Here is a 23,373-nt window from a genome sequence, read left to right on the forward strand (position 1 = left end):
GTAATTTTATACTTTCACGGTCCCCTCACTTTTGGCTCTAGAAAATGAAGAATCATCCGATTTCGATGAATTTTTTGTTTCAAATCTTTACGAGGATTTACGAAAAAAATTATGAGATTAAAAAAAAGAAAACTTTTATTGGTTTCAGGGCTTTGATTGTTCCTGAAAATACACTCAGTCACGTATAATTGATGATAACTTTTTTCCAAATAATCAAATGAAGTTGTATCATTTTTTCATAATCTAAACAAGAAAATGAACAAATTGAAAACAAAATTATTCAAAAATGTTGATTTATCATCTTTTTACAATTAAAAATTGACCTTTTCTCACATATAATCGTTTGTACCTTTTTTTATTAAGTAATCATTAAAGTTTTTGAACAAAAACATTCTTAAAATCACTTATTGTAATCAAGTATACAATATTGAAAATTAACTTTGAAAAATTGAAAATGTTCACTATTAAAAAAATGGTATCGTACTTGACTGTTAAAGAGAATTAGGACCGCGGCGAGGGGCAAGGGGGGAGGTGTTTGAAAAGTAGACCAATTGTGAACATTTGTTCTGAATTTTTAACACCCCCCCCTAACCTAACTTAACCTAACCTAACCAATATAAATTTTCATTTTTTTTATTCCCATATTTTTTTCATAAATCCGCCGTAGAAACAAAGATTTAAAAAAAAAATCCAACGAAATCGGATAATTTTTCGATTTTCTAAAGCCAAATAACGAGGGGAACCCGTAAGTATGAAATTACCGAAAAAACTTCAGCGATAAGAATGTGAGTGCGACTGGTAGGCTAAGTTTAGTTTATTTTCTATTTTGTAAATTTCGTCATTTTCTGGTCGCCATATTGGATCCGCAATTTTTTGTTTTCGAAAAACTATTGCCTAATTCGTAATCAGCAATCCCAAAAACCAATTTTCAATAAGATATCCGGTTTTTCTAATTTTGACCAGCTTTTTGGTATTTTCGCCCACAATGCGACGTATTATTGAAAGAAAATGTTCCTAAATTCAGATTCGTATGATGTTATATCTCAATATTCCTAAAAATCGAATCATAATCATAATTATTTTTTAAAAACTAGCGACATTGATTGAAATAAATCAAAAATCAAAGTTATTCTCGAAAAAAACTATAAAATAATCAACTATACAACTTTTTTGTAAAGGTTATTGGTTGATAATTTGGCAAAATATAATATGAATGTCACATCAACGATGACCTGTCCATTTAATAAACAAAAATTTTCGAACAGTGCTGGACTATAACTTTCAGTTCACTCCCACTTATTAGATATATACAAAAAAGATTGTAATTCAACATCGGCTAACAAGCAACAGCAGATATCAACAAGCAGACGGCTAAGTAACAACGAAGAACATTTTATAAATAGAATAGTGACATCCGGTGATATCGGACTCGTTCTCCGAATAAGACCAAAAAGACTGAACATGTGGCATAAAGTAATAATAAGCGTTAGCGCGATTTTCGCAATTTCGCTCATATTTGTTGATTCAGCTCAACTTCAGGGTCACTCAAGGGGAGTTTTGAACCAAACTAGAAGAGGAATATGTACGTTGGAAGTACCGTAAGTTTAAATTTTTATTTTAAAAAGTAACTTATGTATATTAATGGAACGTTATATTACTTACCAAAAAAATATTTTTTTAAAAAGAATATAATTAGTTATGTAACATGAGGAAACTAGAATGGGGCTTTCTTAAATATTATACATAACTCATATACTTACTTTCTTTTTCAATTTCTCTAGTTCACCTTTAACGCAGCAATGTAATAAATCAATAAATAACAAATAATTTTAAATAAGAGATTATTTTAATTATTTTGTGTGAACAATAATAAACTTTATCAGAGAATCGAAACAAGCACAAAAAATAGATTTTTCGAAACCATGAATGGTTCAAATGAAACCGACAGCCAATTATTTCTATTACAGGCCATACAATTTGTCGAATAGTGAATTAAAATTTACTAACAATTTAAAGTAATGAAAACTTCACTGGAGGCGCTATTTGCTTATTAGGTAAAATCATAAAAACTGAAGGTATGTAATGACCAGTGTTATAAGATTAGTAAAAGTGTGAATAACTTAGCACTATAGTTAAAAATTCTATCTACATATCGTGAATGTCTAATAAAAACTTCTTTTTTTATTCGTACTTGTTTTAATTGTGGCGAAGATAGTAACACGCTGCTAATTTTCATTCTGAATATAAAAAAATTAAGATAACCAATTCACGTAACTAAAAACTAATTTACTCTTATTTTATTTTTGTATTATCTTTATTTTTATTTAAAACATTTGAACCGACGTATAAAATTTTGAACTTCCAAAGTATAAAAACTTGGTTTTAAAGTAGTTCTGGATCGCTTCCACGTCAAAATTATTTCATAAATGAAAGAAATTGTAGACTCTCAAAATACATTTATTATATGAATATGAAATGAAATGAATTAAATGCTTTAGAGAAGTCAATGTAAAGAATAATCTAACTACAAATTTCACTAAAATTGTTATTGGATAACTTTTAACTTCTAATGATAATTTGCATGATTAACAGTGTAGATAAAGTGTAAGTAAATATTAACAAATATTAAGAAATAAATGATGACTTATCGACTGCATTATTTGGATAAATAGAAATTAAACTGAATAATAATTACAAATAAGATAAGACGTGCACAGTTCAAAGTAGACAAGCGCCAGAGTTTGAGGAAATATTTTCAATAATTTAGTGGGTTAGTGACTTGGCTTTTGTGAAAAATACGTAGGATTGTTGGAAACTTCAGATGATGATTGTTATTTTTCTTTTATTTTGGATTCTATCAGGCAATTTAGAGATAGAGGGTAGAGCTTAACTTTTTTAAATAGAACTGCTTTTTATGAAGGCCACTTTGCGTAAAGCTACTTATTAATCTATTTTTTTAAACAAGCCGATCTATAAAATACAATATTAATTTTTTTTAATTCATAAATATATTAGAAAACTGCAAATTAAACATATACAATACTTTTTAACGACTAAATATATTATTTGTTTGGAAAAATATATTTGGGAAATTTTTAAATTTTTTCGGTTGGAAAAATCTTCTGAAAATATGGTTAATTCAATTTATTTTGAAAATATTACCCACAAGTTTTTGTAGACCATTGTTCCGTTATAATATTTTGAATTATAATATAAAATTCAAGTGAAAAGAATTAAATATACACACTGTGCTCTATGAGTTATCTAATCTACTCATCTTAACATAGAAAAAGGGGTCATAAATGGAAAAACTGAAATTATGTTTCAATATATTCCACTTCCACATACTTTTCAGAACGTCTGACTGAAGATTCTATATCACTATAAAACTATATAATTAGAGACCAAAAGTTCCTACACCGTCTGTTTAATTTCAAGTTTAATCCTTTACCGCTTAACTTGATCTTCCACTTTGCGGACAAAACATAATTGGACGTAGCCAGATGAAGGCTGTATGGCGGGTGTTCAATGCCTATGAGGCCATATTCGTGTACAGTAGCTATGGAAAGCGGAGCATTGTGGACTAGAGTATTGTTATGAAGAAACCGCACAATTGGGCTGATTTTCTGTACTTGCTTAGATAATATTTTTACAAAACTGCCTTAGTTAGAGTGATATGCCGCGTTCGCGATTGTATTTGATTCCATAAAGTCAATCAAAAGGTTACCCTCAGAATCCCAAAATATTGTATCCACCACTTTTTTGTTGCATTTCGTGAACTATGCTTTTTTGGCACGGGGTCTCCTTTCTGATGCACATCCATGGAATCTCTTTTGGATTTCAGATTAAGAGATCATTTTTTCATAATCTGTTAAAATTTGATCGGATTACACTTTCTGCAATTTCTTTTGTTTTTAGACGCCTGTCACTTAGAACAATTCCTTCCGCTAATTTAATGTTTTCTGGAGTATTTACTGCCACAGCATCTCCCACATGTGGATCATCTTCTAATAAATGTCTTTACCAGCGAAAGAATGATGATGGACAAAAGTCACCGTAAACAATCCACATTCTGTTTTTGATTTGTGTTGGTGTTAATCCTTCTTTCGTCAAAAAGATATTAATTTTGAGACATTTTAGAAGTTCAACTTGACTGAGAGGTCGTTCGAGGTCTACAATAATGAAATGAATCGTAGTAACAAATTCAAATTTTGTGATAAATCCTATTGAGACTTGTCAAAGATGCTTACAAAACGATTTTGCGAACCCACTCTAATAACTTTATAAGGCCAAAAATTCGAAGTATTTCCATTGGGGAACCACATAGTTTTGAAGATAATCCTTTCACTCCTCATAGCAATGCTGGATCTAGCTTTTATCTGGTCGATTACAACTATGTGAATGTTTTCTATGTTCCACAAGAATGACGTACAGATTAGTAGGAATCTCGTCAGGTGAATAAGGACCCAATGAATGTTTTTATAGCCTAAATTCACGTTTTTTCGAATTGCGTAGATCTGTCTCGTTTCCAATTCTGAAACCATGTCCAACTGTAGCCACTCCAAGTTGCATGCCACCAGTGTTGCCGTTTCGGTTGGTACGTTGCGAGTTTCATCAAATTCCTAGCCTGTTATTGTTATTAGTATATTCTGAAATTAGATATTTACGCAGTAAAATTTTCTTGAAAAATAAGGTATTTCTTCAATCTTTAGCACTGGTTCTTCCATATTCAATTCTTAATTCTTTCGTTTCATTTTACCACCTAATCGATACAACTAATTTTTAATCTACCCTTTTTCTTTTTTGCACCAATTTTCCTTTATATTATGTTATTAGGTATTTTTCACAACTCAGTTATTTTATATAACGTGTACAACTTAGTTTGTGTCTTTTTGTGTACCTATTATATCGGTTTGTTATCTGCTATATTTTACATATTGTCTTAATGTCGTATATTTAAAGAGAAAAACGGTTTTTTAATCATTTAAACAAACGTTTCAAAATGTCTAAATGAGAACAGACCTTGAATTTAGTATATTTTATCTCTTTTGCATAAATTTCTTATCATTACTCATTTGGTAGTCTATTATTTCCTCCAAATTCTAGAACATGAGTGATACTTATGATAAATATATGCGTAGGCAAATCAAATCACGCTGCTTAACATATATTTATATTTCATGCTACGTCTCCTTGTAATTATGTTAATACCAAATCCCTGATCTCTCTATTATATAACCAAATAACACTAACTGACAGCCCCAGAATTCTTTAATAAGAATCAACGTCCAACAATTCCAAATTAGCTCGCCATCTAAAATGAGCAGTCTAGAAATATTGCTAAAATTTTCAACCTAATCTCTTTAGAAGTAAATTGATTAAAGGTGTAAGTACTTGATCCATGAGCTCTCGCAATAAAAACATAAGTTAAAATACCAAGTTTTACAGATTCGGGGAATTTATGAACAAATTACTAAGTAATCATGTTTTTCGTCTTCACAAAAAATAGATAACTTTTGATTATTATATCAATATAATTGAGTAATTACATTTATGAGTTTATAAAGAAATGCTAATAATAGAAACAAATTGTAGCCCCTAGATGATGATAAATTGTTGACAATAGCTGAAAAAAGAAAACTAAGGTAAAATCAGAAAATGATTGTCACGGAAAGTGTTCAACCAGAAAAAATAAATAAATGAGGAAACGAATACGTAATAGTAATAAGTTTCAAGTATGAGATTTTTCTTTAAAGGAAATAATGAGAGAACTTTGTTGGAAAGTCCAATTAGGAGACAGATCTTTCTTCAAATAGAAACCATACTAAAAAAGTACGCACAAAAAATAGAAATGCATGGGGAAACGTCGGCGGTCGATAGGAACAAAACAAATTATTGAGGAAACCTACAAGGGCCGAGACAGGCAAAGACTATCCTGGGAAACTATAACCACAACAATCCACAAATACTAAGGAGTTCTATCGGGGCATTGTCACCTCAACAAACACCTAAAGACGATAGACCTAGTAGATAATGCGGCTCGCAGATTTTGTTGCACAGAGGACGAAACCTCCGTATTCTGTGTGAAATTGTATGAAATAGAAGACGAAGCTCTTTGGCAGCTACAGCCATCCCACATTCTGGATTTTCTCAAAGGAGTGGGATTAACAGATCAGATGTAAGCTTTTGGTACCCCAGTATCGCAGCAAGAAAGTGTGACCCAATAGATCCTTTGGGAAATAAGATGTTAAAGAGAAAAATTATAGATTTATAGATTAATTAAAATGGAGGAGGAATAATGATGCATAAATTAGGAGAAATCAGTGAAAATAGAAAAATGCATACAATCGGATGAAGAAAAAATAATAAGAAACCTAACAGAATTGAACCGAGTTGTAGATAAAGCCAGGGAGGACCATGCAAAAACGGATTTAAGGAGTTTCAAAAGATAGTAGAAAAGACTGTAGAAGCATAACAATGATAAAAGAACTAAATCGCATTGCAATACGTAGACATAAAAAAGCTGATCCTACGTGATAAGTGGATAAGACACTCCATTGGATATAATACCAATTTCTGTATGATATATGAAAAAGTGAACTAGGTTGACGGGTTGCACTGTGAAATTTGAAACTTATCGAAGTTCCGGCCTCTACTTTCAAAGAAGAATAGGGTGGATATTCGTTCGTTATCAAGAAGTCATCCGATTTGGGGGTGTGAATCTACTTACTTTATGCAACGAGTCATCCCTTTCAGTTAATTTTAAAGCCTAACTACTTGGAATTTAACCAAGGAAATGTAGCTAAAAAATAATTATTAGAATAAAAGTAAAAGATAAAATGCTCACCATCGACAAAATCGTGACATTAATATTATTAGTGCTGGTTTCGACCCGTTTGAATTATGTGAATTTAGGGGAACTATTGGCATGTTTTGTTTTTTCTGGTACGCGCGGGAAATGTTTTATTGGCTGATTGGGTCTTTTCGAGAAGTTTTGGTCTAAAAGTTGTTATTATTATTGTTACTGGTGATATTGGAAAGGGGTGGATTAAGAGGATTTTTTCAGGTTGGTACTCTATAGCTTTTTGAATTGTGCTGGACTCAAAGGAGTGAATTGGGACGATGATTTTGGTTCTAATAAAATTATGTGTTCGTTATGGACACGATGTTGAGATAGGGTAGAGGTAATATCGGAATATGTAACAGAAAATTAGTGTTTTTTGTTCTACCGGGAATACGTCGATATGTTTGGCCTATGTAGGAACGGGGAAATCTAACCAAGGGATTTTATGTACTACATGCTGTTAACGGGAAATTTTGTCTTTAACAAATCTGATTAAGTCTAGTAGTTTTTTTTTGGAGATTCTGTATTTATTTATGTATATTTGAAATGTTATCAAGACAGCTAATTATATATTAACATTATGATTTCTGTAAACTAATATTTATCTATAAATATGGAAGGTCATAATAATGTATTGTATCAAAAATTACGACCATAAGCAATAAATATGTTTGATCTTTTCTAAAATTGTTTTTTATCTACTCTTTCTTAATGATAACTTAATGACATTAAATTTGATATCTAAATATTCTTAATGAAATAATATTGATATGATTTGACAATTATATTTTTATACATATTTTTGAAAATATTAATAAAAAAACGTACGATTTGTAACATACATCGTACATTAAAGTTGTATAACAGTAATGTAGTACTGTAAAATGATGAATTGCAAAAACGTATAAAGTGATATACGAGAAAAATATTAAGTTCTCTAATGGTCTAGCGTGACGACTATATAAGAGATATCAACTGTTTGTAACAACTTTTTATAGTCCATAAAATAAACCATTAAACTAAAACTATTCCATAGGATAAGAGAAAGAAAACATTTTATAAAATAATAACAAACATTAATGTCAAAATAGAATTTGATCAAAATACTCTCAACGAATGTCTTGGCAACATGCTAATATGGTATAGAAATGTTTCTCAACATCTCAGGCGTAACTGATCTAATCGCAAGCGTGACTAATCTTTTTTAGTTATCTCAATTTAGGGGCTTAGTTTTGTATACAAAACTTTTGACATAATATATAAAGAAGTCTAATGAATGGTGTCAGATCAGGAGATCTTGTTGGCTTTTGTATCGTTCCGCGCCTCCCTATCTGCCGATTTGGATAAATTTGGTTCAAACACTGTCGGACATATTGATGAAACCATATTTTATTCGCACGAACTTTTGGGTTTGATTTATAAGTTTTTTAAAATTGGCACGCAACAGTTCTAAATATTTAACTCCACTTAAGTTACCATCAATGAAAACAGGACCTACGCTATGTTTTCCGACAATTCTTGTCCATTAACATCTTATCCAGTGAAGATTCTCAAAACCAATATAGGGGAAGCATTTAAAATAGGAAAGTTTGTATGGTTTCTATCACTTGACACACATATTTTTTTTCTTGAGAAAAATGCGTATATACAAATACAAATTGACGTGTTTTCCCAACACGCCATCATATATTTATTAACGAATCTATTCTATTCAGCTGTTCTACGCCGTATACCAATCAGTAACCTTAGTAGTCCAACGTTTAAAAAAAACCATTAATGTCGTTAAAAATTTCAGGAGAAACACGCGTTTGAAATTTTAATATTACAATAACCTTGGCCGCTATTGTTGTTAAATCAGTCGATGAGATCACTTGTCATAAATAACCAAGTCGTTTTTATTTCTTGCGATGTACAAAATTTATACACAGTTCTAGGTAGTGCTTAATTTCGAGAGACATACTCCGATTCATGCTACTTTGCTTCGCCTCTCCCAAATTCCGATAATTGTCGGTTTTTGGACCGAATCAAAGCATTCGAAGTGAGAAAAAGCTTCAACACAATGAGTTTCTTGTAAGGTTTCACCAGCGTCGAATTTAGGGAGGGGTCTAGGCAAGGGTGGGCAAATACTTTTAAGCGCTGGCCAAAATGAAAGTTTTTTTTCCTGTCCAAGACAAAAACACTATAAGTATCATTTTAAAGTATTTGGACATATAACTGTTAAAAGAAATGACGAGTATGCAACCATTGATTAATTTTTTTCTTTTTCAAATTAAACGATTGCACCTATTGGAATTATGTAGGAAAACATTTTAATTCATGAAAAATGTCTTTATATAAATATATTTATAAAAAAACAATTCTACTCATGTGATAACTGTGCTACTGTATTTTGAGTTCAATGCTCAAATTGAAATAGTGTTGTAATTTGCTAAGTAAGCAAAGAACAACATTACTCATCGATTTAGTTTATTTTAAAAAATTATATAGAATGGCGCAAGAAGAAACTCTGAATACTGGGCGTATGCATTGGCTCAAGTGGACACATGCATACTTTGAATAAGCTATGCAATCTCATTTAAAAACTGATGGACCATTTTGCAGAAAAAAATTAATTTATTTTTATCCAACACAAAGAAGTCTCACCGATATCTTGACAACTAAAGGTCGTGCTATTTTATTGGAGAACGAGTAAATCACGACGCACTCGAGCTACCCCGTCAACACTAACGACTGGGCTCTGTATAGTGTAGCACAGTTTCAGAACTTCGTTTTCCCTTTAGATATACATAGCAAAGTTAAAACTCAACTTTTGAAATAGAAATCCTTTCACTTTCTTACTTCAGTTTCGTATATTAATTTTTCTATATTTATTGTTTATACCTCTCTAGTTTTTATTTGTATATATACCTTTGTTCAATTATATGATTCAAGTTTTTATGTGTAGTTCACAGTTCAACATCAATAAGTTATTTTTATGTTGGAAAACTAAAAAGTAAAAAAACCGCAAGCCTTAATTATGTTGCTCATAACTAATCATATTAATAATTTTTAAAGTTCAAAATAAAATATAAAAAAACGAATCAATCCGTCAGTTGATATTTCCTCATTTTTATATTTTTTATTCGTCTTCCTTTAGTTGGTTAGAATCCTTAAAAAACGCATTAGTATGAATTATTTTGTGCGCACTTTGACATTATTACTATGAAAACGAATACCGTTATAGCTTTAGATATAAATGAAAAAATTCTATAATTCAATGCTAAATGACTAAAGGTATATATTGAATTGAAATTTTTATCCTTATGACTTATAAAAGAAGGTTAACATTATTATAATTGGAAGGCTTTTCTTCTGAATTTGGTTTTGTGATTAGATAGAATATACTATCGAATAAGGAACCAGAGTCAAATATTAGGACAAATGATCCAACAGAAGATATCCAAAGGGGTTTGGTTAAAGATCTATTAAGAAGAAACAAAACATAATATTTAGTTACAAAACACAACCCAGAAGACCATTGAAATTTGTGTATATGAAAAGGGTTCGTCGAAATGTGTTTAATAAGAGTAGCGCCACATTAGCGTAAGGATAAATATCTTTTAGGTTATATTCACTACATTATTTTGTAGAACATAAGTCTTTAAAATTTTCAATAATGAACTGCTTGAGTCAAATATGATATTATATTTTTTTAACTCGGTATACTTCAATTCATCTACAATTGCTACATACATACCATACCCTTTGACTACACCAGCGCTATTCTGAAAGGTTTTTGAACTGTTATTTATCGTATATAGCCGGACACTTTTTCGTTTTTTCTCCCATAAAAGCTACTCCTCCTTCTCTATACCTCCTCCATATGTTGGAACAAGATTTCAGAAATGAGGAGTGACAACTGACAACTACTGTAAAGAACGGTATCAAATGCTAGCAAATACCATCAATGATATAGTAAAATAATAAATCGAAAAAGTTAATACCGTTATTTTGGATAGGGAATGCTTAAAAGTAAGCTATAGCTGGCGAAAAAGATGTTAGGATGGTTAGGTAGATAACTGAGCTTTCAAATAGTGAAAAATAAAGGGTACCACAATAGACCTCGGGCACCCGAGTGAACCACGACCAATCTAGTTCGAGGTTGCCCGTACCAACTTAATCTAACCTAGATAGCCCTGAAATCCAATTTGTTTCCTCTGCAGAATCGGGGAGTAGAAAAATAACCGCAAATAAATGTATCAAAACTTTTTTTAGCGTATATTTCAATTTTTGATTTCGTCGTCGAATAACTTGCTATTATATACTTAATTTTACGACATGCAGCCAATAAAAGATAAGAGATGCTCTGGAAGTCGTTGATATTTGTACTTTCAAATGATAGTAACACGTCCATCCACTATTTTTTCTATATAATTCATCTTAGGGTTTCTTTGAGATCTAATTTTCATATATTGGAATGTACTGTAATATCGTATCTTTAACAAATCGTTATAATTAATATGTTCTGTTTTCTCCATGTAATTTTTGTTTTCAGTACCATTGACTTATTGTCACCCGAAGATAGACGTGGAGCAATCCCTCGTGGAAATGGGGTAAGAATTATGAATATTTATTTATTGTTAATTGAAAGTTGAAGGTAATAAAAGTTGATATAAAATTGATTCTATCTTCTTCAATAATAATTACCGAAATTATATCATTTTTAGTCTAGAACTGGTTACAGTAAAATCGAAATTTGTTGTTCTGGATATGAAAAAGTGCCACACACGCATCTACTATGTCATCCTGTTTGCGACCATTGCGAAAATGGTAGGTACGCCCTCATTTCACCTATCTTCATTTTTAAAACAATATTGTTTTAGGTAACTGTACATCACCAGGTGTTTGTCAATGTAAGAGAGGATGGATTCATGATGATTTTCACGGAGACTGTATTCCAACATGCCCGGAAAGATGTTTAAACGGAGTTTGTACAATAAGTGGCTCATGTTCGTGTAATGCTGGTAACGTACTCAGTGCAAACGGAAAATATTGTGTACCTCACTGTACTGGGGGTTGCGGACTAGGAGGTACCTGCACTGGACCAGAAGTATGCACATGTGAGGCAGGGTATGTAATTAACATCACTCAACATCTTCATGTAAAGCCTAGCAATTCTTTTAGCGAAGTAAATGACCTTGGAAATATTGACTTTTCCAATATTATTTTTACAAATATTGATCATGATTTTGTGTAAGGTGACAATAATTTTATTTGGCTATAATGCTATTTGAAAGTGGATGAATCATTGTACAAGTATTTCTTTGTATTGTTCAAAATGTATGATGTATGAAGTTTTGCGCTTCTACAAGGTGGCGCAAAAAAACATATGAATTTCAAACCAGTATAATCTACTTTATTTTGGTTACATACAAAATGGACTCACATGAATACAATGTTTAGATTATCCAATTTATGACTTAGTTCATTGGAGCCTAGTGGAGTGGCGAGGACTTTGAAGAACCTATGTCCTAACTCTGTCGACATTTTGTGGAGTTCGCACAGTGCGAGGACGACCAGACGACCTCTGCTTCATAACTGATCCAGTTGTGCGAAAATAGGCAACCCAACGAAGTATTGTGTTCCGATCAGGTATCGAACCATTTCGTGTAACATTGACCTCTTTACGGAAAAGCCGTTGAACAGTAATTTCAGATTCATTATTTAAAAAAAAATGTTCAACAACGAAAACGCGATGCGCAACGGTCTATTATGCCATTGCTACTAAAACCTAACATAACCTAACCCACAAAACAAAATGACCAACCCCCGCCCCTCCGCTCCTTCCACTACTTAACTCAAATTATTGCGTTCTTTTTGCGCCACCCTTTATATTTACAAAAAATGTTAAGAATTGTATAATTATCTGTTGCTGTAGTTTTTATTAAGTATACTAAAATTATTATCTCATCAATTGCAATTTTATAACAAATTGTGAAATTTGACTAAAAGTATGGTTCTCAATCTCAATTTTTGGTTCCATAAATAGGTATATCTTATATCGTTTAGTATTTGTTGAACAAATTCCATAAAGCAAGCTCATAATATTTTCTTTATTTTATAGATATGCTCTAGACAAAAAAACCAACAAATGTGGTTACTACTGTGAAGGAGGTTGCGGTGAAGGTACCTGTATAGCACCGAATCAGTGTTCTTGTAAATCGGGATATAAACAAATTGGACACACATGTGTTCCAGATTGTCCAAGAGGATGCCATAATGGAGAATGCATAGAACCTAATAGGTAAAGCAATTTTTTCATACTTATAAAACAATTATGGAAAAAAAACTTGTGTAATTACAATAATAGCATAATTAATTGTTGTTCTCAATTATTTCTGAATTAAATTTAAAAGAGAGTGTAAATGAAGACAAAAGTTTATTTTAGAAAGTGTTTTTTTAATTGTTAATCATGGTTATTATTTCAGATGTTCTTGTAAAACTGGATGGTCTCTAGATAACACTGGAACCGTTTGTTCACCACATTGTAATCAGCCATGTCTTAATGGAGATTGTGTTGCACCTAACAAGTGCGCGTGTAAACAAGGTAAACATTCTGGACTCCAAATTTTTTATAATAAAAATTTCCACAATTTTATACAATGGAAATAGGTATATTTAATAACAATATGATTTTTAATAGGTTACATCGAATCACCAGGATCTATCAACAGCCAGACTTGTGTAGCTCATTGTCCACAAGGTTGTCCAAATGGTAATTGTGCTGCACCAAATTTCTGCATATGTAATCCAGGATTTGTGAAGAGAGCTAAAGGTAGCAATGAATGTATAAGAAGATCCAAGAGATCAGTCATGCACATGGATCTTATTCCGGAAGCTGTTTTAAAAGGATTTTAGATCCACTTTTTTTTATTAAACTTCATAATGGAAGTTTTATTTTAATTTGACTATTTTTGACTTGAATATACTTTTTATAATAAAATTGCTTGAAATTAAAAAGACTGTAATGATAAACGAGTAAAAATAAAAAGTTTTTATACATAAATAATTTTTTTATTACTAATTTAATGAAAATAGTATAATTTTTATTGATAAATTGACTTAGAAAGTTCAGCCTGTTGACAAGATCCGTCTAGTTGATGTGTAAAAAAACTACACGGAGTTTAAAATTGTAGATTCAAGAACTTTTACATTTCTATTTCGCTGAATATAGTGAAGACTAGAGACATATCGACAGTACTATCAAACTTGTTAATAACCATTCCCTTAAAAGGATATTACTTAAGAGACTAACAAAATACAATTATAAACCTACAGGCGAAGCAAAGATCTAGTTGATATGAAACTCTTTTTAATCTCGTCCGTCCTAGATGATGTAAAAATGTAGGACTTGAAGATATTATAGTACAACTTGTTAATGTACATGGTTAATCAAACAAATCACTCGTAATAAAAAAAGTTTTATTGTCTGTTAATAAGAACAATAAAAGAAACATCTGTACACAGAACATACCCTAAGTAAGTAAATGTTATGGTTTGAACACTCGAGCTATCAACTTGATGGTTCTCGACAATCATATCAGTGTCCTTTATAACTGTATTAATAGCATATGAATGTTCTTGGTTTTGTATACAATCATGAACTTAGCCATAAATGGATGTAGACAATGAAGGCAGATGAGAGGTAGGAATAGATGGAATAGCTTTATACTTCAAATGTTTTTATTGCAATTTGTAAAATCACTCTCCAGAAAATGATTTTCACATAAGCGATAATTTAAGCATTGGATTTTACAAAATTTTTCCCATTTAGAACACATACCAATAAAGCATTTGGGTAATTGAAAAAAATGTTTATCTTTCTTTCCATATATGCATTGCAGCCTGGAAATTCACAACTATCCTTTACTTTGACACCTACAAGTCCATTCTGAAATATTCAAAGGAAAATTACAGAAAACAATACTTAGATGTTAATTTTTCATTTGGCTGGCTCTAAACTAAATTCTCAATAATATAAAATTACAATCTGACCGTAAGCTGAGAAACATATATTCTCCAATCAAACTGAATTTCAAGAAGAAAATCATAATTATAAATTACTGTATACCGAAATCTGAATGAAATGTGGCGGAAAATCAGAATCTGATGACAAATGACATATTATAATGAATACACTGTTTACACCAACACTCACAGTTGTGGTGTAAACAGTATATATTACGATTAGTAGGTGGCAGAACTAAATTTGTGGTATGTTCTGTGCATCTGTACAATAGAACATTTTACATAGAACTAGGACCTCTCAAGGCAAACGTCGTGCGCATGAGCTCTTGCACACATACAAGAGAACATGCTCTCTCCGCACAAATATAACTGTAGTACTTTCAACACAACTGCATCCAAATCCCTAGGATATCTGACGATAGTTTTAAACTTTGTAAAAGGAAAGAAAGATAGAGGACTACAAATTATGAAACCACAGAAATACAACAGATAACTTTGAAATAGAAAAATAGGAGCGAAATAATAGTTTTATTAGTTCACCGAAATATTCCGAAAAAACATATATAGCCACATTCAAATGAAGTTTCTTTTTTTTGCATCAAATCCAATATTTTTCCACAAGTTGGACAAACCAAATAAACATTTTATATTATCAGTAGACAATGCAATACCCACAAATATCTATTAATGACACATTCGTGGTTACATTTAATTCGCCCAATGTAGGCTGATTGTTTTTATCAATTATCGGGGCGCGGAGATTTCATAGATCTCTCCGTATTAATTTAATAAACTTTTTCTAATCCAGTTCTGAAAAACTAGTAGATCAGATTCCTCTCCTGTAGGTATAATTTCCTATACAAACTTTTCAAAAAAGTTATTTGTGAACTACACCTTTCATATATATTTTAAATGAGGATATAGGTAATTTCATCATAGATTCTGAAAATGCTGCCATAACTGAGTATTGCATTCAAAAGAACAAAACTGTCAAGAAAACTAAAATGACATCTTCAAAAAATCCTGTATACATCATAACTAGAGCTACAGCTTGATATGGGGGCATCGACTTTCTCTAGTCTTGAACGCCATTCTTTCCTATCTCTTGCAAGGAGCATGCGGTTTGCTGCACCAATCTTGGTAGCATCTTTGGAAACCCCATCCTAGCCTCTTCTGCTCATTAGTGTGGTCTTAAATTTCTTTTTTGTGGGCACCACAAATATTACCTAATAAACATGTTGATTCAGCTCATTTTGATGGAATGGTGGCATATGGTTAAAAAATCAAAGAAAAGTGAAATCGGAATGAAGGAACTCAGGTGTCAAAGGTGATCCTCATTCACTAGAAACTTATAAAGTTTTTATTTGGTTATTCTAAGATATTGTAGGACTACACTTGAACATTTCAGGATAATTTAAGGTTACACTAGTTAGTTATGAATAATTATTTAAAATTTATTGCTCTATATACAAACTAGTTAGTAACAAGAATGATCTATGAAGCATAATATTCTTTTAATTCTTCTTCAAGGGGTTTAAGTATTACTTTATCCTTCAAATTCACTACCCAACCAGGATGCAAGCCATAAAATATCTGACGAGGATCCTTTCTTTCCATTAACATATCATATTGAGGGTCGTCTTCTATTTTTGGTAATGTATATCCATATTTTTGTGCCAATACTAAACGTTCTTCTGATATTTTATCAGGATCTGCTAAGTATCCTCTTTTGGAAGCATCTGAGTAATACTCAATTGCATCGGGAGGAGGCATCATTCTACGTGGAATTGGAATTCCTAGAAATTATCATACATTATATTTTGTTTTTCGTTATCAATCACCTTGATTTTAGGTTCCTTTTGATAGAAAATTAGTTTCAAATAACATGTGAAAATTGATGTTTCGACTTATTTCGGTTTTTAGCAAATCAATTTTTACCTATTATTTTAAACTGATTTTCTATCAAAAACAACCTAAAATAATAATAAATCATAAAAAAAACATATGAAAACGTGTAAAATCTAAAAAGTTGAGAAAAATCATTCTATTCTATTTACCACTACTCTATTATAATTGATAGTTATACAGACAACATCAAAATATTCCCTTTGAAATTTTTTAATGTGAATAAACTTAAAAGGTATTTCTTAACAATTATAAATAGGCAAATTCCAGTATCACCTCTATATGTATTAGACAAAAGAAGGACTGAATTATATTTTCAAATTATTGGAATGACGAAGTAAAAAATATAAATAACAGATTTTTTATTTCATAAGAAATAAATGTCATTTTATCAAAAACTTACCTCTTTCAAAAAATTTCTTACTATTAACCATTGCTTGCAAACTATGGGGATCATAATAAGCAGTAGTGATTATCCCTCCCCTTCTTTCAATTGCAGCAATAACATTTTCACTCGCCCATTGAACTTCCAAATTTATCTTTGCTTCAAATATATCAGCACCTTCATCTGTTAATTGCACACCAAATTGTCTTTGATCTGGGAAGAGTTTAAAGAGACCAGTATTTAATATTGTTACTAGGTCCACTGGTTTTGTGCTATCAATTCTGTTTGTATCAATCAGTTTTTGAAGATCTAACATTGATAAAGGAGGATATTCTCGTTTTAAGCTATAGTATGAAATGAAGTTTATTTGATGAATATTGATATATTACAGAAAACTTACTGATGTCCTTTATAATATGGTTCCCAAGGAAAACGTAAATAGAAAGGATTATTTCCCGTTTCGTAACCTAATCTTGTAAAATTTTGTCTTGCTTTTGAACCTTTATTACCGTCTCCATGATAATCTCCTCCATGTTGAGCTCTACCTCTTTTACTTCGCTATAATTTAATATGGTCTTATGTGTGTGCAAATTTATTTTCCAATACACTTACCTGTTTAGATCCAGGATTATCTCTGATATTACCGATACATACTCTCGGTAAATAACGAAGAAGACTCAGAGCTTTCTCAGTAGTATTACTCATAATTCGTTTAAGTCGTTAAATATAATTATTGAAATTATATCAACACTACATACAATCTAAAACATTAACTACCAAATCAAAATAGGTTAGAATTGTCTTCTTTTTTTGAGAAATATATACGACAGTTGATCTATATGAGTAGATCTGTCTGAATAACAATAATTGAATTAAGAATTAGAGGAAGGATTGTTCTAACAAAGCTACGAATGTTCATGTTAATTGGTTTTCTTGAAGACGTATATTTTGTATATTTGGTTTATAATACACAAAAAGTTTTTTAAGTAATATATCTTCAATTATTTCAAATCTGTAGTAAAAAATATTAAGAGTGATATTTTTTCGGTGGCATTTGATATTAATTAAGGAGAGAGTACGATTTTCGCGACGCCGCAATCTGACAATGAATTTAGCTCAATTTTCGAAATATCGATATTTGAAGTCACAATCAAATGTTAGTTACGACTAGAATAAATATGTTATCGCTTTAAGTTCAACACGGGTCTTGTATAAAAACAAATGAAAAAGTCGTTGCACCCTCTGCTCGCACATTTTCTACCGTTAGCAATCAGTAAATATTAGCCTTAGCCCTAGGCCTACATGGTCAGCGAGAAAGTCACTGTGCGAAAATGGAATCCAAAAAAGATTGCAATACTACTGGCCATTAGTGAAGATTTGGAAGTTGGCAGAAAGAGTATTAAATGTGAATGAAATAAATAGTTAACTCATATAAATTGTTTAAATTCTCAAAAGCACAATAAAATGAAACAATGGTAAATAAGAGCTGTCTCAGCCCTAGGCCTAGGCCTAGGCCACCACAGTGAGAAAGTCACTGTGGTGGAAATACAGTATAGAAAAAGCAAATGAATTTTTTTGTTCGGAAATGAAAGTCAAAAAAGATGGCAATACCACAACTACTGAGCATTAGTCAAGATTTAGAAGATGGCAGAAATAGTATTGAATGTGAATGTAATTTTTTAAATTCCCAGAATAACAATAAAATGAATATTGGACAGTAAAATTGTAACAGCATGTATTTTCTCTATTTTTTTAATTCACACTTTCGAAAGCTATAACTCAATAAAAAATTATATTCTGTCAAAAAAGTCCAAATAATTTTTATAATAGAAGTTTTATTCTTGGTAGCTATACTAGCAGAACTGGTTCAGGATGTATACACTAAAGCGTTCTTTGTAGCAGAGCCAGCGCTAATGTCTTAGTAGCAGAGTCAGTGCAGTGCAGTGAAAGTGTAATCTGGAAACGGTGGCACTACGTAAAATATCAAAAAGTACTAAATCGTATTCCATTATTGTTAATACTAGAAGGCGTAAATCACGTCAAATAACCTCAAATACAACAATCAATAAATGCTCCATTGCTCTCTGCACTATATCGTTCTTTGTATATGAACTGGCCTGCACTGGTCCAGTTCAGTTCAGTTCCAGTGCAGCTATCAAGAACAAACCTAATAATTAAAGGATTGGTTAAATTTGGCTTGTTTGAAAGCCGCTATTTTCGGGGCTTTCAAACAAGCGGGGCTACGTCAATTGAGACGTAGGTATTTGATTACTTTATAGGTTATAATATCGATCAAAGTCATGGGAAAAGTAAAAAAAATTGTTCTATAGGTATTGTATTGTACCTGAGTGTGAAAACTCTATTAAAAAGAAACCCGATAGAGTTCAGAGACATGAGAAAATAAGATGAAATGTTTGTATTACTGCCAAGATCATTTTAATCTTTTTACTCCTTTGACCTCAGCCAATCTAAAATCTTGATTAGATATAAAATATAGAGTCGTCATGAATGCCAGAATAATCAAAATCTAAAAAACTCTTCAGAAACACAAAAATAAACAGGATTTTTGATCGGAAGACAACCAACACCCTGTTTGCACCTCAATAAATCCAGGAATTTGATGTCACGACCAATGAAGAGGCGTATAGTAAATTTGAATTTCGCTAGCTTATTTTGCAGCCATTTTATACAATTAAGAACAAATTAAAAAGGAAAATAATGATGTTATGATAATATTGGGACTATATTGTCAATGGAAAAATAGTAAAGTGAATTTAAAAATCATAAATTGCAACAATTCCCATTTTTAAGCTATTCTTGTGTGTTACTAATCAATCATAAAGAAAATAACAAACTTTTAAAAATTCGAACTTTATTTAATTCCAAATTACATAAACAAAATATAGAGCAATTACAAAGAAGTTAAATATAATATCTAAACAAAATTATCTTAAATTTATAATATATACAATATATAAATATTGTATCTGAATAACATTACACATTTACATGACTGTGATTAAAAATTAACAAGTGGTTCCACAAATAAATAGAAAATCAAGACTTAATTGGATAAATACCAAAAACATATTCACATTCTCAAATTCTCAACTGTTGTCTTATTAAAACTTAATGGTATATACTTTGATTTTTCTATTAAAAATTATAAATCTTTCGTGAAAATTACAGAGCTTTGAAAAAATTCAAATTTTAAAGATGATTCGTGGAAAGCAAAGTAATTGTACTAACTATTCTTCATCATATTCAAAGTAATAGAAATGTGGAACATACACTAATATCTAGCATACTTTTTTCTAAAACTGAGAAACCTTGACGGTACATTCCATAAGATGAGTAAAATTCAATCGAATTCCTAATCATTTTAGGACCAATTGCATGTCGTTCGCGGGGTGGTGAGCGACCGAAAATTTTGAAAGTGCACATGCGATCGGTGCCTAAACTGAGTAGGATTCAGACCCGCGAACTAAGCTAATATGTACCCAAGTACTTTCTCAATGTAGTGAGAAAGTTTTTATTGATCTTCAATATATTTATATCAATAAAAGGCAATTAACCAAGTACACTTAACTTAACAACTAATGCACAACTTCAAAGATATCAGATGTATGTAAAGCTTCTCGATAGTTGGGTATGATAAAATCTGACGTTGATGTAACTGAAGTTTAATATTACTTTGAGGGAGACCTTGTGTCCAATATAGATCAACAATAAGGCACTTTCACGTCAAAATAATGACCATAAAAATGCTTGAACAAAAGACTATAAAGCACATTTTATTGTAAGCCAAAATAAGCGCCGTTTGCACCGATTAACTCATGAGCCAAGCTTTTGTTAGCCCGTCTGATTATTTAAGGAGGACTCATTTTATTGACCAATTGCACCGATCTATAAGTTAGTAGGCTTTAGTAAACATTTCTTCTTCCTCTCTAGTACCAATTGTGGAAAACTGAAGTAAAATTTGAATATTTAGGTCAATTGTCTCACATTAATGTCACTGTATTGAATTTCTAATAGTTTGTTTACTTAAAAGTTCATTTGTTGTGTCTTTAAATTGTTGATTCATATAGTCAGTATCCTGAATCTAAATTATTTTCAATATTTTGTCAATAATGAGTGTTAGACAAAGGAAGCCGCGAGGGGCGAATTTTTCACATGATGAAAAAGTTATATTATTGAACATAATATCGAAATATAAACGTACAATGTAAGCATACAAGAATAAAAGTAGAATATGTTGATTTGTATTAGTATACATCCTAAATCTTTTAAAAAATGCTAAATCATTCATTTCTTCGAATTGGTTAGTTCAAAAATATAACAGTCTAGGAAATCCATAATTGATAATTTCCAATAAATCGAGATCATCCTCCAAGATATCCTCAAAATTCATTTTTATATAGCAAAAACAATCGTGTGTCATAAAATGAGGTTAGGAGACAGCAAAGCTAAGCTTAAGCCTCCACTATTAATGGTTTAAAATAAACATGGCTTAAGATAATAAAAGCGGAGCTTAACTGGGGACGTAAATGAATTTTTGACAAAAGCGTGGGTAATTGAAAAGCCGAGTTTATTGTTTTGTCGGTGCAAATGGTCCTAAGAGAATATATTTCGTTACTAAGTTGGAACCATTGGTGATAATCATTCTGAATACACTCTGTATTACCACTAAATAAATACTCACAAAACTATACTGTTTCAGGTAGGTAAATAATTTACTATAATTCATAACTATGTTAACAGTATTGTTGTAGTGGTAGTAAACATTGCATTCAGTATTATATAATTCGTTATTGTCAAGAAATTTTTCATCTATACAGTCCTTTAAACTAAAGCTGCTTTCCATTAACACCAAAATTCAGATTGTTCTCATTTGTGACATCGTAACTCGGTTCAATGCACGTTCCTTTTCAATCTCACAAGTGAGACCAAAATGAGTTTTACCAGCAATCTGCACAAGCTTGAGACCTTGTGCTTCAGTGAGTTTTGCGAGCTCAGATTAAAAGTGAGGTTGAGGACATCTCGTTGTAGATTTTGTCATAAAATAAGCAAATAAGTACACATTACTAAATAATTGCAAACAGTCATTGATGAAAATAATCTTATTGAGAATATTGAGTCACATTAGGGTGAAAACACCAATTGTTGACACTTTAATTTCTAAATGTCCTATATCTCTCTGTAAGGTAAGTCGACAAATTTAGACTTTTAAGTGAAATATTTTGAGTAAAATTATTATTTCACATACACTGCTTTATGAATAACATAAGGAAGAATGCGTAAAACATTAATGCCTTAAATTTCAATAAAAATCATGGTTAAGTTAAGCGTACATTCAAACAATCTATTCGACCAGGCAAAACAAAGTCTACAACTATGTGTTGCTGAGAAAACCACCACCGTAGAAGAAGTAGGACGTTGTGAGGTGACGAGGAAGAAGTTGGACGAATTAATGAAGGAGACATGGTTCTGGCTGTGTTGCCTAACAAAAAACGTTAAACAGAATGCTTTTGTCTGGTTGTCAAAATTGATTCTGGAGATAATACTGAAGTAACACCACTTCTTCCCTGCAATAGACTGAGGACGGTTTTAAACCTTTGAGCCCAGATAGTACAGGGGCAATTCCGATAAATTTGTGTTCCTTGTTTCTGTGTCTGTTCCTCTTTAATTTAAGTTAATTAGGTAATGATTTGTCTTTCTCATAGTGTCAACAATTGGTGTTTTCACCTAACGAGTTCCTTTTATCCACTGAGCAGTGTCGTCATTATTTGGTTATAAGATACATAACTGAGTGTCTTAGTTCACTTGAATGTAAATAGAAAGCAGCTAATAGCTTGATGTTATTATAATAAAATGGTAAATAAGAGCTGCCTTGTTTGTTGTTTGTTGTGTGAAAATGGAATTGAAAGAAGATGGCAATACCATAAACTAGGGGTCACTAGTGAGGATTTGGAAGTTAGCAGAAATGGTATTAAATGTGAAAAAATCAGTTTAAAATTATTGTAGCTTTTAATTGCAAGAAAAATAACTTTGGCAATATCAAATTTAGAGGATAAATAATCAATTGATATAAGTAGAATTATAGATATGCTACAGTTTACTACATATTGAAACTATAGTTATTATTTAGGTACTAGTACTATGAGTAATGCCTGATCATGTATCGAGTCAATATTTTTTTGTCATAATCATCTTGTTCTTTTTTTTAAAATAA

The 23,373-nt window shown here is 31.1% G+C and overlaps 2 protein-coding genes across 2 annotated transcripts; one reads left to right on the plus strand and one right to left on the minus strand.

Annotated features, from left to right (window-relative positions):
• The first annotated feature begins 869 nt into the window (after positions 1–869).
• On the plus strand, positions 870–13,889 carry LOC130903885 (epidermal growth factor-like protein). Its single transcript, XM_057816248.1, has 7 exons — positions 870–1,598; positions 11,379–11,436; positions 11,551–11,653; positions 11,707–11,953; positions 12,948–13,127; positions 13,312–13,430; positions 13,527–13,889. Exons 1-7 carry the CDS (start codon positions 1,462–1,464, stop codon positions 13,739–13,741), a joined length of 1,059 nt encoding a protein of 352 aa, XP_057672231.1. The 5' UTR covers positions 870–1,461; the 3' UTR covers positions 13,742–13,889.
• Positions 13,890–16,291: 2,402 nt separating this feature from the next.
• On the minus strand, positions 16,292–17,938 carry LOC130903886 (39S ribosomal protein L15, mitochondrial). Its single transcript, XM_057816249.1, has 4 exons — positions 17,754–17,938; positions 17,542–17,699; positions 17,160–17,485; positions 16,292–16,647 (listed from the first exon to the last, which is right to left on the minus strand). Exons 1-4 carry the CDS (start codon positions 17,844–17,846, stop codon positions 16,346–16,348), a joined length of 879 nt encoding a protein of 292 aa, XP_057672232.1. The 5' UTR covers positions 17,847–17,938; the 3' UTR covers positions 16,292–16,345.
• Between the last annotated feature and the right edge of the window lie 5,435 nt (positions 17,939–23,373).

The sequence above is a fragment of the Diorhabda carinulata genome, chromosome 2, assembly GCF_026250575.1.
Source record: "Diorhabda carinulata isolate Delta chromosome 2, icDioCari1.1, whole genome shotgun sequence".
Lineage (NCBI taxonomy): Eukaryota > Metazoa > Arthropoda > Insecta > Coleoptera > Chrysomelidae > Diorhabda > Diorhabda carinulata.